Source organism: Xiphophorus maculatus, chromosome 8 (assembly GCF_002775205.1).
Source record: "Xiphophorus maculatus strain JP 163 A chromosome 8, X_maculatus-5.0-male, whole genome shotgun sequence".
NCBI classification, from domain to species: Eukaryota; Metazoa; Chordata; class Actinopteri; order Cyprinodontiformes; family Poeciliidae; genus Xiphophorus; species Xiphophorus maculatus.
In genome coordinates this window covers 15,369,535-15,388,192 of record NC_036450.1, presented here as the reverse complement: position 1 = coordinate 15,388,192, position 18,658 = coordinate 15,369,535, and the positions used below count along the sequence as shown (strand labels likewise).

Sequence of the window (18,658 nt, the reverse complement as noted above, 5' to 3'; positions counted from 1 at the left end):
TTTCCCTCCACACATGAGCACACAGAGCCCATCCTCAGGATGCCTGACACTCATCCTGAGTCATTAAAACGTAACCTCATTCTTAATTACAACCTCTGTCACCGGTGAGCTTCCCCGATCTCACCGGGTTCTTTGATCCGGGAGGTGATGAGCCGCTGCTTCATGTTGACTCAGAGCCAAGGGAGCGAAACGCAGAGCCTCATCTCACTGAGAGGAAATGAAAACTTGTTTGCTGCTGGTCGTGCGGCCTTCTGGTAAGATGGATGGTCAGCGCAGAGCCTGTGGGGGTAGGAAATGAGCTTGTCGGTGTGTCTACATGTGAATGTGTGCTTTGAAGCAAAGAGGTCAGAGCTTGCCGTGTGCCCTCACTGCCCTCAGGCCTGATGGGCTTGACCTGTGAAGAGATCTCTGCGTCCAACTCGGCTTCCACTGCTGTCTTCATTAAAACTAACGGACACATCGTACGTGTTAGAGAATAGAAATCCCGCCTCCTGCAGATTACATGCATATTGTTTTATTCTCGGTTCAGATTGCTGTGTTTGCATTTCGATAAGACGCACCGACTTGAGACATGGTGATTTAAGCATCACTTCCAATCCGGTGCACCGAAGATGCCCCTCTTCCCCGCTTTTCACTCCTACTCCTACTACCTCTGCCTCCTTTGGGGCCCTTTTGGCTTTGATTGAAACCCAATGAGGCAACTAATAGGTGGAAAAATAGAAATTTACTTGCTTTAAGTTCATGCGTCAGCCTTCTTCTTTTTTTTTTTTTTTTTTATTCTCTTGCTGTATGCGGGCACGTTTAGCACAACAATATCGCCGAGGCAAAGGCAGCCAAAGGAACTGCTCAGCGCTACATGATGGTGCGCTTCACGGCCCATTTCCCACCAATACCCCTGGCCCCCCGCCTTCTCCATCTTTACCTTTGCCTTTCTTTCAGGGCCACGGCTTTGGGACAGGTCCACCTGCAGGGGGTTTGAATTGAAATGCATTGATCTCCTGCTCACTGGAAACAACCCTATTGGCTTACGCTCTTTTCTTTGCTTTGCTTTCAGGAAGTTTAAACTCTTGCTGTCGGAGCACGGATGAGTTTTCACACATTGTAGTGTGTGTACATCAAAAAAGAATAATCTTAGCTGTTTTTTTGTGTGGGCTTTCTAAGGCTTCATTTGATTTAGGTACATCAGAAATTTGACAAAAATGCATTAAAATGTTGAATTAAAAAAAACCCCTCTGATTTAAGCTGAAAAAATCAGCTTTTCTTCTCTTTATTTTATTTATTTATTTACTTTTGCTCAAGCATATTGTTCAACCAATAGCTCTTTGTATCTGAAGGTTGAAAAAGCTCCCCAAAAGTATTTATTCCACCCTCCCTTAAAGAGGAAGCATCAAAAGGCTTTTTAGAGTAGTCATTTTGTCCCTCTCCTGCAAACTCTCATTTGGCATCTTTCAGGGCACTGAAGCAGAAAATAAAGGAGAGGGAGACGCTCGCCTTCTCTCTCAATTTTTGTGTTTAGTTAAAAGGAAGGAAAGTGATTTCGCTGCTCGTTTTCCCCTCGCTGACAGGCAGCCAGCGGATGCCGATTAGTTATTGTATGATCATTTCGAGTCTGGTAAAGCTTTCCATTTAAATGCACCCAGCAGTTATTTTGCATAGTCCCCCCCCCCCTGCAATTTGCCTCAGCTCAGGAGACATTGACCATCGTCTTGTCCTAATGCGGTGTAATTGTCGCAGGAGCACATCAGCCGGGTGGAATCGTCACACCACCGTGCTCCTTTAGGTCCAAACCGCGACTCACTGAAATCACTTAGCAGCCAACTGGAAAAAAAAAATACGACAAATGTCTGTCAACCACAATCGCCTTCAGTGGGATTTGGTTTTTAGATGCTTGTTGTCGTGCGATGCCCATTTAGGAAGAATCTCCTGAAAATAAATCCGAGGAGAAATGTCACTCAGAAAATCAGAGCTGGAAAACTGGAAGAAGCGTCGACAGCTATCCCACTCTTCGTTTCACTTTTCCTTTTCTTCCCCCTGCAGCGAAGGGCTTCCCGGAGAAAATGAAACCAAACAGAGGATAAAAATTGCACTTTTGTCTTCCCTCTGCTCTTGATGTTGTTTTCAGAATGGAAACCTTTTTCACGCATTGTTCTCTCAGTTACTTTACTTCCTGTCTGTTTTCTCCTCCTACTGCAGTCACTGTGCTGCTCTCCTGACAAGAATCTCTGTGCTATTAATCAGAGGGAATGAAGATCATAAAAGTTGTGTTTCTGTTTGTTCTTCAGAGCCATGCTCCAGCTGACCTCTACCTGATGACCAAAAACCCAGAGGATTCTCCAACTGCCCCAGATGTTCTGGAGATCGAGTTTAAAAATGGTTTGTCTGTTTATCAGTGTCCCACCTGCTGACTTCCCAGAAAAATCAGCTTTTTTCTTTTGACATCTCAACTTTTAAAAAAACCCACCCATGTAGAGTTGGAAACATCTAGCATCAGAAACGACAACCGTTTCTAAATAAAGACGTTATTTTTTTTCACCACCAACCAATCAGTCAATAGAATTGTATTCACAGAGCACTTTTAAAATACTAAAATGTAGCATAAAATCCCAAACAGTTGGTAAAAACAATTCCACACTAAGAAATGCTCAAATAAGTAGATAAAGATATGATTAATTAACCAGCAAATAGATTAAAATGATCATATAAACTGTAAAAACTCCAAAACATATTTTTCATAAAGAAACATAAGAGCCATGAATAATTCAGTATATACTTGAAATTCTAAAGCTATGCAAAAAAGAAATGAGAATGAAACATAAATTACCTCTCATTTGTGATTAAATATAAATAGGGTGTAATTATAAAACTAAATTGAAATAAAACAATATTTAAAAAATTGCAGTTGAAATGGTATCAAGCAAAAATTTAACTTACTTAAAATGGTCTCATTCCAAGGATCGAAATTTAATTTTAATTCCAATACAAGAACCTTAGAAGATCCGAATGATCTGGTGGGTTTGTGAGGCATAAGCAAATCAAATAAATCAGATAGACACGATTACTGTCAGATCTGTAGGATCAATAAACAGAACCTGTGTGACAACATGAAGCAGGACAGAATATGTCAGATACCAACAGATCATGTCCTGTCTGTAGAAGATCAAGAACAGAGAAACAAAGTGAGGAAGGAAACACTTCATCTTAGCATTCTATGATGTTAAAATGGAGATGGCCATAACTGTCACTTTAAAGTTGACCCCCTGCATTTTATTTCCACTTGGGGCCACCCAGACTTATCCTTAACCCCTTACACCATCACTTGGCCTAAAACAGCCCCGTTTGGCCCCGGGGGCCATCCCGCAAGCCGGAAGCATTAACTCCAGTTTATACTCCGAGTCCAGAGGGCCCGGAGAAACGATCATCAGAGACGCCGGCCGCAGGGCTCCGGCTTGAACACAAGAAAGTGTCACATGTTTGTGCAGAGCGAAAATGGCAAGACACATCCAGGCCTGAGGGCGAGTGACACAGATGTTCCTTCATCCTCGGTCACCAGGGGTGGCTGAAGTGCAAGAACATCAATCGGCTCTTCAGATCCCTTGAGGCTTGATGGACAGCTTTACGGGCTGTAATCCAAATTTTATGGAAGTTCAAAAGTTTGCCAGAGTTATGGTGGGAAAATGTGCTAATCACTGAAGCTAAGGAAATGTCAGGCTGCTGTGTCGATGTGGACCAGTGCAAGAGTCTCCCTTTACCAGCTTCCCGCAGAAAAAAGTTAACAACGGGCCGGTCTGTGACCGTTCAGCTGGAGGTGAGGTGTGCTTTTGTAAAACGGTGATGCACCAGTAAAGCCCTGACTGGTTTCGCGGGTTCCTAGCGGCCCTGCTCTCCATTTTCACACATATTCTCCGGCCCTTTTATTGAGCGCTCTATGACAAAAGCTGTTTTAGTTGTCCACACAAAGGCCCGGGCCCACTCCTCCCTCTGAGCACAAGATCAGCAAAAGAATGTTTCGTTTCATTCCCCCCCTCCCACCTTTTCATCGCTGCCTTTCTCACCAAAGTTTTCTCACTGATTAAAAAAGAATATATAACAACAGGAACCTATTGCTCCCCCCGTCAAACGCTCTATTCCCCATTTCTCTTCCCCCCCGTTTTTTTAAGGAGAAAAATTAAATTCATGCCTCCCTCCTGTCATGCCGAAGTAGTGTGGACGAAAAAGAGACAGAGAGGAAAAATGTAAAGCAGTAATTTTTCCTACAACTGTGTCTTCGCTCCCATTGTCTGCACTGTTAAAGGGTGCAAAAACTGAAAATAAAGCAGCTAAACGGAACGATGGACGGGCCAACCTGAGCAGAGCGAGGATAATGAGAGCGGAGGGATGAAAGGCAAGCCCCCAAACTCCCACGTTCAGCTAATGTATTGGAGATGTTTATCAGATTGTTGGATATCTGAAGGAGTAAAGCGCAAGATTTGAATAAAACAACAAGAAAGCACTGGTCAAGCATAAGTTCATCACTTGTAGGCCTAAAAAAACTGTCCATCCATTCTTTATTCTGTCAGCAAAGTCTTAAACTTTGATTCCAGGAAAGTTTGGTTGGAAATAAAAAAAACAAATTAATCTAGGCATGGAGAGTAGATTTCTGCTTTGTTTGGACTTTAAACTCGTTTCACACGTCTGTTTGTTTCCCCACCTCCACCTTTGGCCCCTGCTGCTCATTGAGGACCATGAATAAGTAGGCCGGTGACAGTGATTGATGTGCACTTGGTTTAAGTGGCTTTGTAGAGGAAGTGTGTGTGGAGTAAACTTCAATGTTTTGTTTTTGTTTTTATGGAAGAATTTGCTCCATGTGTGAGATGCTGTTTAAAGGAAGAAGGATGATGGATCTGCAGATGGTTGTGTCTTCTGCACATGCTGTGAAAAAAGAGACAAAATCTCAGTGCTAAACAGAGGATGGGTAACAAAGCTGTGTAATTGAATTAGGTAGAGGCTGGCCCACAATTTCACAGCTTTCAAATGAGGAGAGCTTTTGAATTTATTAGCCTTTCTCACCGTTGCATATGTAAAGGCTTTGAGTTTTAGATGGTATTCACTGATCTCTCTGAGACAAAAAAAAAACATCTTCAGGATAATTTATCCACCGCTTGTCATTTTGGTCTGATTAAATAAATACATTAGCTTTAATTTCATTCCCTAACTTTTTTATTTGCTCAATGTATAAGAGCATCCCTCTCTTTTTGTTTCTACCAATTATTCTTGACCAAATCTTGGTTAATCTGTCATATTTTATGTTTTAGAAAGCAAGTAAGGTTTAAAGAATGTGCATTATATGGAGAAAGTTTTGATTCTGCAACTTTTTGATAAGAATATAAATAAAATTCAAACCTAAATGTACTATAGTTTTCGCTTGATATTATCCACTTATGTCAATTATCTGCCGGTGAAACTTGTTTCTCTAGGAGTTCCTGTCAGGGTGATGCATGTGAAGGAAGGAAAATCCAAAGAAACACCGCTGGATATTTTCTCATATCTCAATGAAATAGGGTAAGCGCTTTTGTGTATATAAAAAAGGTTGAATTTAACCTTCAAAAAAAAATCTGGATTTCTTCACTATTATTTTTTTGCTACTGGCCTTAATTGTATGGCTACATAACTTGGGGTGAGTCACTGGACCAAACTCTAATTTTAAATTTTGAAATATGAATCTATCATTTTAAACCACTTTGATGTAGTCCTATAAAATATCCAAGATTACTCTTGCATTTTTATTTATGCACATTATTGCTTTCAGCACATTTTACTATGAATTGATTTTAAGAAAATTTAGGCACAAAAAAATACCTGTTGCAACTTTAATATTTAAAGAGAATTTTTAAGCACTGTGTAGGTCATGAACATTAGGTTTCAGATATTGCATTTGTAGAAACCCTTCAAATGTGCTTTACCTTCAACATATGCATCCATTTGAACTTGGTTCAGAGACTGACAGTAATCAGTGAGAAATGCAGTTTATTTCTCCATTAGGTTCACCAAATTGAATCTAGAAGGTGCGTATAATTGTGTCCTGCTCTTTTCTCTCAGAGGAAAACACGGAGTGGGCCGCATTGACATCGTAGAGAATCGTTTCATCGGCATGAAGTCTCGAGGTAAAACTTTAAAATCTGGGTTTGTTTAATCGTTTTTTCATTCCATTCTTACTGTCATATAATTTTACATATTCTGGCGCAGTCATGGCAAAAGAAATTTCATCCTGTGTCATTTTTCGGAGATTAACATATAAACAATTTATTCTTTAACAGGTTTTGTAAACAAATACAATCTAAGGTCTCACTTCAAGTTCTTAAAAACACCCTATAGCTATGCTATTCCTTATTAAACAAAAAGAAGCCAATCTGGGAATATTTGTAAAAAGAGTAAGTTGACCCCAAAAACCTAGCTGAATAAGATTTGAAGAACTTTTTTTGTACAAGCACGTTGAGTTGTCTCTGGCTGAAAGGTGCTATGTAAATAAGGTTGCCTTGCCTTGTTGGGACTTGAACCAGAATAATCTGAAATAATTGACCATACATTAAGTCAGGGTTCTGTTATGGACCACTTAGTCTTCAGATGTAAATAATATAGAAAGCCTGTGAACTGAGCTAAAGAAAAGAGAGCTTAACAGAGGACCCAGGACTACAGAGATTGTGAAAATTTTGTGTCCCCCAAACTTGTGAAATAATATAAGTTAACACTAAGTGCTCTCCTGTTTGCAAAAAGTATAAATTATTAACAATAACAGTGGGGTGGACTACTAAGTTTTGCACTGGTGATTTTCATATATATATATATATATATATATATATATATATATATATATATATATATATATATATATATATATATATATATATATATATATATTTTTTTTTTTTTTTGTTTTTTTTTTTCAATGTGGCTTTTTACCCGTCTTTACCTTAGGTGCCAGTAAGTGTTCAGGATGCCTAGTATTTATTTATTTTTGTCAGTATTCCTTTTCTACATCTAGGGCTTTCATGCACTTTGCAGTTATTTTACATGAGTGCTTTAAACGTCTCGCTCTGCTGCTTCCATAAAATCGGGCTGAATGACAAACTCCTCAGGAGACATCTTTTCCTCTCGTTCACCAGGAATTAAGATGTCGTAGTGATTTCCAGTCATCTGTACACTAGAAAAAATGCATACAGTACACTGAGAAGAGGATGTATTTGTCAATGCTCCACTGGATACACGTAAATACACAGTTGATTGCGTATTTGCCCACAATGTTTATCTGTGGTATTAACCATCAACTCTTAAAGCTCCTTTGTTAGGTCTCTAAATGTGTTACCGCAGCCGATAAACAAGGCCAGTGTGCAGTCCTAACTTTGCAAAGATGCGCCCACGAGGACACACGCGGACTCCTCTTTCCCCGCACCTCGCAATGCGCTGTGATTGGCAAATTGACTGGCCGGCAGAGTGTGACCGCGGCACAACGTGGCAGGTAGAAATTGGAAAATGGGAAACCCACTTTTCTCCCCGTCGGCTGAACAAAAGATCAAAGCTGTTTCCTCTTTGCGAGCAATAGGAAGAGGTGGAGCACAAGGTGCCCAAGTGGTTGAATAACTACCATTGAGCGCATAGGTTGGCCTCTTCTGGAGTGGCAGTTGTGTGAGCACAATAGATGATGGGAGGGATTGAACGGGGGGACATGTCATACTTATTTGTGTTTGGGTCATATTTATTTGTGCAGGGTCAGAGAGGCAGATGGGACTCAAATGGTTTGTCAAGAATCTTGTCACTGTGCTACAAAACATTCGACAACCTGTGTGCCCAACTAGCTGTCACGATGTTGTCAAACCTCTGACTTGTGCTCCGATGAGGGACTCAGAAGCCGACAGAGACGACTTCTTCATCTCCTAAAGTGTCAAACTGCTGCAGATCTCCACAAAGACTGCAGCTGAACACGTCGACACAGAAAACTTTTCTTGTTTGAAATATTTTATCACTTTATTTACAGTTTTGTTTAATAAAGTATTAAGAAAGCTGGAAATTTTCCACCATTTGTCATAATGCAACCAGAAAACCTCATGTATTTGCTTGCTTGTTATGTGATACAGCAACGCAAAGTTGTTATTGGGGAATTTAGACGAAAAGTAGGGATTCTGAGTTGCATACAAATGCAGATCTGAAGCATTTGCATTTAGTCAGTACTTTGTAGAACCACCTTTGACTATAAAAGCATCTACGAGGTTTTTGTACGTCTCTACCATGATCTGCATGTAGATACACTTTTTTTCCAGATTTCTTGGAGCTGAGCCAGACTGAGAATCGCTTCTCAGTTTGATTTAGGTCTGTTCTTCTTATGGACAGAGTTTTCAAGTAATCGGACAACAGATTTTCCAAAATAAGCTGTGAATCAGACTGGTTAATGTTTTTCTTTTCTGGCCTATCATTTTTGTTGGATAGCCATCTTTTGGTACTTTGTGCTTTTATATTTCGGGTAATAGATTCAACATCACATTTGATATTAAATGTTCAGCTCTCTGGATATCATTGTAGAATCCAAACTGGCATATTTGCTGTGTTGCTTGTTGCTTGTTTTTTTCCTTCAAAACCTCCAAAATCAACTTGTATTTACGCTGAGATTAAAACTGCGCACCAGCTTATTTTACTATTCAGGATGATTTGATTGCAAAAGACTTTATTTAGGGCTATCAGTAGAGGAGGCTGAAAACAAATACATGCTATTACTTTAAAATATCCTTAAAAACCAAGGACCATTTTGCTCACACTTTACTGTAATGCACAACTATGTTGGTCTCATATACAGCCTGAATAAAATAAACTGATTCTTGTGGTTGTAACTTGACAAATGTGGAAAAACTTTAAAAGATATGATTTTTTTTTTTGTGCTGCCTGTTTAAGGTTGTGTTTTGCTCAGATAGGATCAGCTGAGGAAGAATTCAATCCTGCCCTGAAGCCATGCATAGTGGTTGGCATACCTGCAGCCGCTGTATAAAAGACTAAAACCTCTGAAACCACAGAGGGTCGTGTCTCCTTAAGCCCGATTAAAGCGCCACTGTAGAAGCTTACCCGGACAGTGTCCAATTATGGGCTACAATCAGTTAAGCTAGCTCTTTTTGGCAGCACTTAATCTGAGTTGTGTTTGAGGGCAGTTTTAACTTATCTGATTGGGTACAACGGAAATGTCCCGGAGTACTCTCTGCGGCCTAGTCACCCAAAGCATTACAGCTCAAATGGGGATCTTCTGAAGCTTTAAACAATCAGTAGTTTTGCTAAGTTGGTTTTATTTGTTTGTTGCACCAGTCAGTTCTCTAATTTGATGAGGAACATTTGTGGACATTGGAATAAAATGCTACTTCTGAAGATTTGGATTGTTACAAGAAACCCAACTGTGTGTCAAATTCGCAGAATATGTAAGGAACCATGCATTTAATGAGTGAATGGTGCTCACTTTCTCCAGATTTTATCCTTCTTAGAAATAGAGGTCATAGATTTTTCTTTTGTCTCCATTGTCAAGTCTGCCTTTCTATATTCCCTCTGCCCTCTTTTTGTTTTAGCTGACATTTAAATGACAGCTTCATTTCTCCTGTCATGTACCTCATCTTTTCTCCTGTCACCCCTCCCTCCCTGTCCGGAGGGGGTAAATTGCAGGGTACACGGGGCCCTGGTCCAAACTCCAGGCTGGCAGGGGCCTCCCAACCTGTCATTTACTCTGGACAAGCTTGTCCATGATTTGTGAGCACTATGAGGGCCTGTCAGTCACATCGCTAATGGCTAATAGAGCTGCTTGATGCCCTTTGCTTTGATGAACGAGGCCATAAGTGGCTGTTGAAGAATGAAATAATGACGGTAAAGCTTCGATAAGAGTGTTAGGACAGTAGAGCCGACGTGCATCTTCTTATAGGCAGAACAATTTCCTAAATTCCTTTTTTTCCTAAGTTCCTTTTTTTGTCACATTAAATCACTTTGCAATCAGAAACTTAAGGGCATTTTAAGTGCATAATTGTGAATTAGAAGGTTAATAATATTCTTTCCAAATAAATCTTTAAAAAGTAGTAGATACATTTGTATTCAGTCCCACTTACTGTCATGTCCCTAAATAAAGTCCAGTGCCTTCAGAAATTGCCTAATTGAATTGATTCTTCCTTCATTTTCTGGAAGCCAGCTCCATAGATAAAGGCCCCCTGATTTGGCTTGAACGCAGCACCGTCTTGCTGCAAGGCAGAAATACTAACAATTGCCAAATTGTGTAATTTTTTAGAGATTGTTAGTGAGCAAACAGCTGCATGAAGATTAATAAACAAAGCAGACAGATCAGCCATGAAGTTGTGATGAAGTTTAAATTGGGTGAAGTTAAAAAACAGTATCTCATGCCTTTTTATGGAGCATTCTACAATCCATCAAAGGGAAAGAGTATGGCTTCAAATGAAAACAAGAAAACCCGTCTTTACCCCTTTATGATCTAAGTTTCAAATCTCCGCCTGGAAATTTTTGCTTTTTTTAATTGTACCAAGTTCTTTAAATGTCTTATGAGTAAATATATTTGTCAATTTATTCGTAGCTACTGGAACTCCCCCTCAGGTTAATGTCACTCTCTGCTACCGTAATAACCCGAGATTGGCTACGCAACGTCTCCCCTTTCAGAAACTGTTGGGATTTTTCAGATTGTGCAAAGTGTGACAGAATTACGGTACTGCAAATTTTGCTGGATCGTCGGCACTACTTTCGGTCCGGAGAGGTTAAAGAAAACCACGAGGTGTCTTCTTTCAAATTTACCACAGCACTTATAGGGGACATGGTAAATGCCTGAATGCAAAATATGTGTTGGAGAAAATACTTCACATTACCAAAAACATATCTCCATGGTGAAATATAGTGGTGACAGCATCATGCTGAGGGAATACAGCGTGGTGGATAAAAAGATCAGTTCTTATAAATACAGGCAATGCTGCTAAATTAAGAAGTGCTTAAAAACTGGAGTACCGGAGTTACAAAGGGGAATTTTAGATTAAAGCATATTAATAGGGTAAAATGTCCTTTTCAAAAATACAGATCTAATTGAGAATCTGTATCAAAACCGATGAAGAATTTGCAAAAAAATTCTACCACATAAAATCCCAGTAATTTCCATTGGCATTTGTGTCAAAAGATAGATGAATATAAAAACTTCTGCCAGTTATTGTAGTTAATTTATTTTTTCTCTTTTTGTCAGGGATATATGAAACTCCTGGAGGCACAATCTTGCTTAAAGCCCATCTGGACATCGAGACGTTTACCATGGACAAGGAGGTCCGACGGATCAAACAGGGACTTGGCGTCAAGTTCTCAGAACTTGTCTACAATGGTAAGCATCTGTCAAGTGTTTCAATAGCTTATTCTTCAGTGCACTAATTGTCATTTCTAGCATACAGATGTTAGAGGCAAACTTGCCATGTACAAATTCAAACACACCCACAGCACGGTTCGTATGTTTGCACATGTTTGTGAGCTTTTCTTGGCTCAGGTGTCTTAATCCCCCCTTCTGCCGAGTCCCAGGTCGTCTGCACCTTCATCCACATAATAGGATCAGTGCCATTACAGACCGACTGCTAGGCCGCTCCAGTTATCCCCTCTGGAGACGTGGAGACAAACGCTGACACACACACACACACACATAGAGGTGGTGCGTTCAGGAACAGGGCAGAGATTAAACCCATTGTGGGTTTAAATCATTAATAATTGCAGATTGCAGACGGCTGGTAGTGGAGGAGCTTATGTTAACAATCCACCTGCTCTGCATCTGTTTACAGCTCTATTTACCCAGACTAGGATGCGGTATCCAGATATGTGCTAAGTGGATTGAAAATGTAGAAATAAATGATGGGGTGTGGTTATGATTTTATAGGTCTATGTCATACGTTTGTAAGTTGAACAGAATAAGAATTAATTGTTTTATTACATTATCTTTCAAATTAAAAATTCATTACTTTTCAAGCGTTATCTTAACATATCTCAACATATATTATAGCATAAAGAGAAACATTTTGTCATAATATTGACAGAACAAGCATTTACATCAAAATAAGTCAAGATGCATACGTAAAGTGTCGCTTTTAAGCACTATGTGCGAATTTTGAGAAAATTAAAGCAGGAGCTCATTGTGCCTTTGAACATAGCCAGACGATGAGGTGGAGGTCGGGTGCTGATGAGAGGAGGACCCCTGCTGAGCGGGGTGTGCCTGACCTCTGAGCATATATAGACTCGTCCCTCTCCCATCTGTCCCTGGGCTCTGATGATGGTTCAGGTTTGCAAAACGCCAGAGAAGAAAAGTGTGTGTGGACTTTGCCTGGGATGAAGAGACACAAACGGAGACGAATCACATAAAAGATGTTGCTTTAACTAATCCATGTTTCTTGAATTTGAGTTTTTCGAGGCGCAGCATTCTTCTTTATGCAGTTATGTATATTCTTCATGCTGCTGCACAATAAAGTTAAAGTAACACACAAAATATCAGTAGATTTAGGTTCCTTTTTCTACTTTTCTATTGGAAAGTGCATCCCAATTGTTTCTTTGGGCTAAAAGCTTTTAAGTCTGAATTTTTCTGACCACTGATTATTACCACTGGTATATCATATTTTATCTCACAGCCCGAACTAATAATTAGGGCTGCAACGACTAATTGGATTAATCATGATGAATAGATTGTTGAAATGATCATCAACTAATTTAGTAATCATTTGATCATAAACTTGAGTATACTGACTCAGGCCAATTCCTGAAACAACATATTCAGAGCAGCAATTAAGACAAAACTGTACACAAATATATACATTTTGCATTTAAAATGAAATTTAAAAAAAAATTTTTTAAATACATTCTACTCAAAACTCAACCGGCATAGTTTTAGCTTCACCTGGATCAAATTCTGTGAAAAAAAATCTTCCATTAATCGTCTTTTGCTATCCAGATATTAATTGGAAAAAATAGCCAACAGATCAGTCCTACACTGCTTATATGTTAACTCAAGCAGAAAGAGTTGAGTTTTTCACATTCTTATGTTAGTATTTTTCAGATTCAGATGCATCCTTTGCTACAAATGATGAGGCATTCACTAAAGGAATGTTGCTATTGCATGTCAGGCACTAAATTTTTTATGTTCTTATTTTTAAAAGGAATTTAATTGTTTATTTCCATGTTTAATGCACTTTTAATATTGTATAAAATAGTCTTAAATGAAAAATCTGCAGAATGTGCCATTTGTTTTTATCCAGTTAGTCGATCAACAGTTATAATAACAGACAATAGATTAATTGATAACTAATATAGTTGTCAGTTGCAGCCTTGTAAATAATTTAGCCCATAAGATGTTCCCTGTGTGAGTCCTAATACTTATGTGCAGAAAAAAAAACTTTCAAAAACTAAAATCAGAAATATCTCTCTTTTGTGACACCTTCCCTCACTGCTGTGTCTCCATCGCAGGCTTCTGGTACAGTCCAGAATGTGACTTTGTGCGACACTGCATAGCCAAGTCTCAGGAAAACGTCGAGGGCAAGGTCCAGCTGTCTGTCTTCAAGGGTCAGGTTTACGTCCTGGGACGAGAGTCGCCAAAGTCGCTGTACAACGAGGAGTTAGTCAGGTAAACACAGTGTGTGTGTGTGTGTGTGGCTGGAAAACAGCTTTAATGAAGGCGTTCATTTATCCTAACCTGACAGATGTTGCTTGTGTGGCTGTTCTGGGCACAGTGCGGCTATTCCACATGTTCACCACTCAAGTTCTCTGATGACCCCCAACATCAGCATGCTAAACTGACCCTGCCTCACAAAGACATCAGAGAAATGTAGCGCTCATAGCCTGCAGGGCAGCTCACTCTCCAAACCCCTTCGTTGCCCCCCGCCATGCCCTCTTAGCTGTGGTAACAGTGGGTTTGTTCAGGCGACTGACCCTTGATACCCTCTGGGCAGGCTCAGCACTGACCAAAGGAAAACCTCTCCATATGGCTCTCCATCTCCACTTAAGTCACACACACTTCAGTTGTACCCTAGAGTCAGAGAGCTAATGGTGTTTTCAGCTAGAGGAGAGAGGTGATTTTGCTCGGCTTTTAGGAGAAAAGTAGCTGGGTGTCATGGTAGTTAAGCAGGTCAGAGAAAAAGGGACGAAAATATGGCTCCCACAGTGAGAAACACAGCTCTATAAACTGAAAGAAAGGCCCTGTAATTTATCACTTAAAGAGAGTTAGTCATTTTTCGAGAAGAAAAGAGATAAACTGAGACTGTACTCAGCTCTTTCGATCTGTTACAAGCAGTTTTTGAGAAGAATACTGTAGTTTCAGGAAAACATACAAACTTGAGTCTCACTTTAGAAAAATTAGAATCAGTCTTTATCTTCATTTTGAGCTGGAACAACACAACGTTGTATCATATTTGTTCCCTAAAGTCAAAAGGCAGCATGTTGATTGTGCCAATGTAGAACAAGGGTCAACAAGGCACAGACAAAATGGTCCAAACCATCCCCAAATATATGCAATCTTATTGGAAGGTATCCAAATGTAATTTGAATCAGTTTGGTTCATTTGGATACATTTTAGATATGTAATGAGATTTAGAACCATTTATTTACAGTTCAATTCACTCCAAAATATTATAGAATACAGTTAAAGATAGTAAATTATCAAATACGATTTGGTAAACGTTATCTAAGTAAATCTAGCTGATTGCACTAAGTTGCTGTTTTTGCACCTATCGTCATCTTAAGCAAGCATGGGGAGGAAAATAGTTCCAGTAAAACCTGGCTTTGAGACTGACGACAGACAGGAGTACGTTTATTATTCTGGAAAGTGTACACAGAGGTAATGGCAGGGATAGTTTTGTTGATAGGATTACCCAGCTATATGCATAACTAAAGCAGCACCTGTTTCTTTATGGCTTGGTCAGGATTATCATGATCAAATATAAATGAACAATTTTGTTATGTGGCCTGTTTATAAATAAGTTTAACCATATACATGCCTTCCAAAACTAAAGAAGACAATAAAACTATTAAAAAGCATATATAGCCAATATATTTTTGGCTATATATGCTTTTATAAAAAGCATATATGGAAAAAGGTCCACAATGATGCTCCATGTTACACTATCCAGACATTTCTTGAAAGTCCCTGCTGTAAAATTCTTAAATTCCTGTTTATCACATCCCTCAACACTCATTAGAGAGTTTTTATTTTTTTAGACTGTTTTCTGAAAAGTGCAAATAAAGATTTATTAGATCTGAAGTTATTCAATCTTCACTTCAAATTAGGTACATAAGGACAAAAATTAATGTTTTTGCAATAAATATGTTACACAAGAACTGTTGTTATAAGGACTTTATAGGAATTCAACATGAAAAGCTCTTTCAATGACTGCTGCAGTCTTAATGTCGCTAAGCTGACTTCTTAATTCACTCGATGAAAGCAATCAGTGGTTTCATTCGCTGCATCAGGTGTGCTTCAAATACAACACCTGGAGTGTTGACATCAATGTTTTACAAAATGTAATTACTTTTCTGTCATTATTTATTAAAGGAAGAAATGACAATACATTTGTGCTATGCTGTTTAGGCACCTAAGTCAAATTGCAAATTTATGGAAAACTATTAAAAACTCCAATTATCAAGGGTGTGTGTCACTGTCAATAACATATGCTTGTACCTGGCTTTGACTCACCTGAATGCAGTGCACACTTTCACAAAATCTTGCCACATGCATCTATACACACACACACACGCAGAGGGACCAGATTAGGCATGAGACCCCCACCGACATCCTGTTGGCTCTCCACAGGCAACAGTAAACGGCATCATTAACGCAGTGGTAATACAGCCCGTCACCGCACCCGTCTGAGATAGAAATGTCACCCTCCTCTCTCCTGGCCGGCTTTATTCTCAATTAGACTGCAGGGTTTCTTAAAGGAAAACACAATCACATGCTTACACGCATACACACCCGCGCACTCCCAAGCACACACACCCCCCCCCACACACACAAAGTGGCGTATTCTTTGTAGCCACTCGCTCATAATGGCCCACAGGTGCCGGGTAGGGAGCCTTGTATTGAGAGTTGATGATTTAGTTGTCGTCCTTTCTTTTTATAATGTTTATCCTATCATTTGTTGGCAATTTCCTCTTTTGCTAAGTGCTTTTAAAGAATGAGTGCAAGCTGTATGCCGGGACGTGGGGGTGTCTCAGGGAGGAGAGGACTCGGTAAGAGAGTGTATTAAACACTGCAGGTAGAAACTGCTGTAATTACACGGCACTCTTTGCAAGACGCTCGCTGAGGTGTCTATACAAAGAGCGGTCTTAACATTAGACCCCTGCATAAGTTATATATTCACTACTTTTTCTTTGGGAAAGTGGAAGACAAACATCAGGTTACAAAATCAACACAACTAGTGGCTTACAGATGAGACGATTTGATTGTGGTTTTTAAATTCTTTTTAATGGAGTTTTTTTTGAGCACTTGTGTACATGAACATGTTTTCATTTTGCTGTATTGATTCTCCATCATTCAGGACAAACAGCACCAAACAGGTGCATTTAGAGGAGATCAATAGGAACTTTTTTTTTTCAAAAGAGCTGAAGAGACTACATATCTCTGAACATTGTAGTTGAATTTATTTCTCTTTGGCTATTGTTGCTTTTACTTGTCATTCAATAACCCGGATTTATGCTGGTTTGTGGTCGTACTTGGAAGTGTACGATTCCAAGCTGGAAAAATCAAATAGAAGAAGGCTGATGTTGGAAAGCGGACTTGGAAATGGCCCTGGCCAAACCGTGGCTCAGATTCAATTTGACTCCTTTCACTTAAACCTCAGCAAAAGTTGCAGGAAATAACAGTGTCTGTACATTTATACCGGTGGTACATTCAAAACCGTTCAATCTCATTTTCTTTACTGCTCTTTGCATAGAATGGAGACAAGTACATTATTAGCAGCTGGTACTGTTGAAAGGGGTTTGCTTGGTAACTGAGCACATTAGCTGCCGTAGCCAACAGGTTGTCTGACTACCAACTAAATGTTGAAAGGACAGAGTTCCCAAATCCAAGATTTGACTCTGAAAATTAAACACAGTATTTTAGCATCTTTACTTGCCTTTCTTTTAAAGTTTCCTTTCCTTGAAAGTTAGATAAGGTATTTAAAACTTTAACTTATTCATGAAAACTTGGATTTGAGTCTTGCGCAATGTTTGTTCTCAATTCCCTTTGTATATTCACTTTCAGGAGTTATATTCATGTTTGTTTATTATATTTTGTTTGTTTAATGAGTAAGCTGCATTTTGATGACTACTAGTATGATTATTATCGATTCTAATTTCACATTTCCAATATAATCATCCATTTTCAATTAAAGTGTTGATATGGTGATTTCTAACTATTTGTTTTATGACACAGGAATGTCATTCATTTCTATAAAAAAAACTTTTGTTTACAAATTGAACATATCTTAGAGCATTATTTCATGTCTTTTTCTATTTATTTTCTCTTCAGCATGGATGTACAAGGAGACTACGACCCTTGTGACGCCTCCGGATTCATAAGGATTAATGCTGTCAGGTTAGTATCACTTGAAACCGAAACTACTTGCAATACATGTGAAAAAATGTTTACAAATTCAATTAAAAGTTGGTATTCTCTCTTCCTTCACAGGCTAAGAGAGCATCATCGTTTGCAGGGTTTCTCTGGCAACAAACAGTAACTGTTGCCGTCTTGTGAACCATCTTCCTTTCTTCTTCCATGTTGCCATTGTGTCTTAAACTCTTAATAGGTTTAGACTTTGTTCCTCCATTGTCGACCTCTTGCCTTATTATCTTGTGTAGTTGTGTCACCCTGTAAGCACAGTAACCTCTTATTGTCGAAACTGTTTCTCAGGTGGTCAAGTGTTTAGAAAAACTTGTCTGTATTAGATCAAAATATATTCTAATGCGTACTAATCATGACGTTTGAAACAATTCTTAGTATTTTAGCTACCGAGTTTGTTTCCTTCTTCTTAACACTAATAATAATAAATGCATTTCTGGTCAGAGGTATAGATTTCTAACCATTAGCATAACTATCAAAACAGTTTTGTTAAATTGAGCTATTCTGTGAAGTAATAATAAAATATATAACTTTAATCATTTGAGCAGCAAGATTTGGGTGTTCAAGTTTGAATTTGTTGTTTTTCTGCATTCAATTAGATTCACCTAAAAAAAATTTTGTCGCCTACATAGTCGCAGGCAAACAATGTAATTTTTTATCACTCTTCTTGTCAAAAATACTGAAACTCGTTTAACTTTCTTGGTTTTCTGGCAAATGCTATATTAGTCTACTTTATCCATTATAAACAATGATTTGTGTTGTATATGGTTTTGTTGTTCTGTCAACTTGAAAGGCAACGATGAAGAAACTCGAGGTAGTTTTGCATCTTCATATTACATTCCCTTTGCCTGCACAAACGGCAGCAAAACAAACCCTCAGCATGATGCTGCTACTTGTCAGTTAGTGTTCTTACCACCACTCCTTCAAATTGAATTCATGTTAGTGTGGCCAAATTTATGACAAACTGAAATGTTAATGGATCTTAGATGTTACCTACAAACCAGGAAGTAGTTTTATTTTATCTGAAGAGGAATGTTTTGGACATTTGGTTGGAAT

The 18,658-nt window shown here is 38.9% G+C and overlaps 1 protein-coding gene across 1 annotated transcript in view; it reads left to right on the top strand.

The window, feature by feature from the left end:
- The window catches only part of ass1 (argininosuccinate synthase 1), a 29,036-nt gene extending 10,671 nt beyond the window's left edge, over positions 1 to 18,365 (top strand). Inside the window, exons 9-15 of the mRNA XM_005803750.3 lie at positions 2,283 to 2,373; positions 5,454 to 5,538; positions 6,076 to 6,140; positions 11,228 to 11,359; positions 13,474 to 13,630; positions 17,513 to 17,578; positions 17,672 to 18,365. Coding sequence (XP_005803807.1) covers positions 2,283 to 2,373; positions 5,454 to 5,538; positions 6,076 to 6,140; positions 11,228 to 11,359; positions 13,474 to 13,630; positions 17,513 to 17,578; positions 17,672 to 17,720 — 645 coding nt within the window. The 3' untranslated portion in view covers positions 17,721 to 18,365. The remainder of the gene's footprint in view (positions 1 to 2,282; positions 2,374 to 5,453; positions 5,539 to 6,075; positions 6,141 to 11,227; positions 11,360 to 13,473; positions 13,631 to 17,512; positions 17,579 to 17,671) is intronic.
- The last annotated feature ends 293 nt before the right edge of the window (positions 18,366 to 18,658 follow it).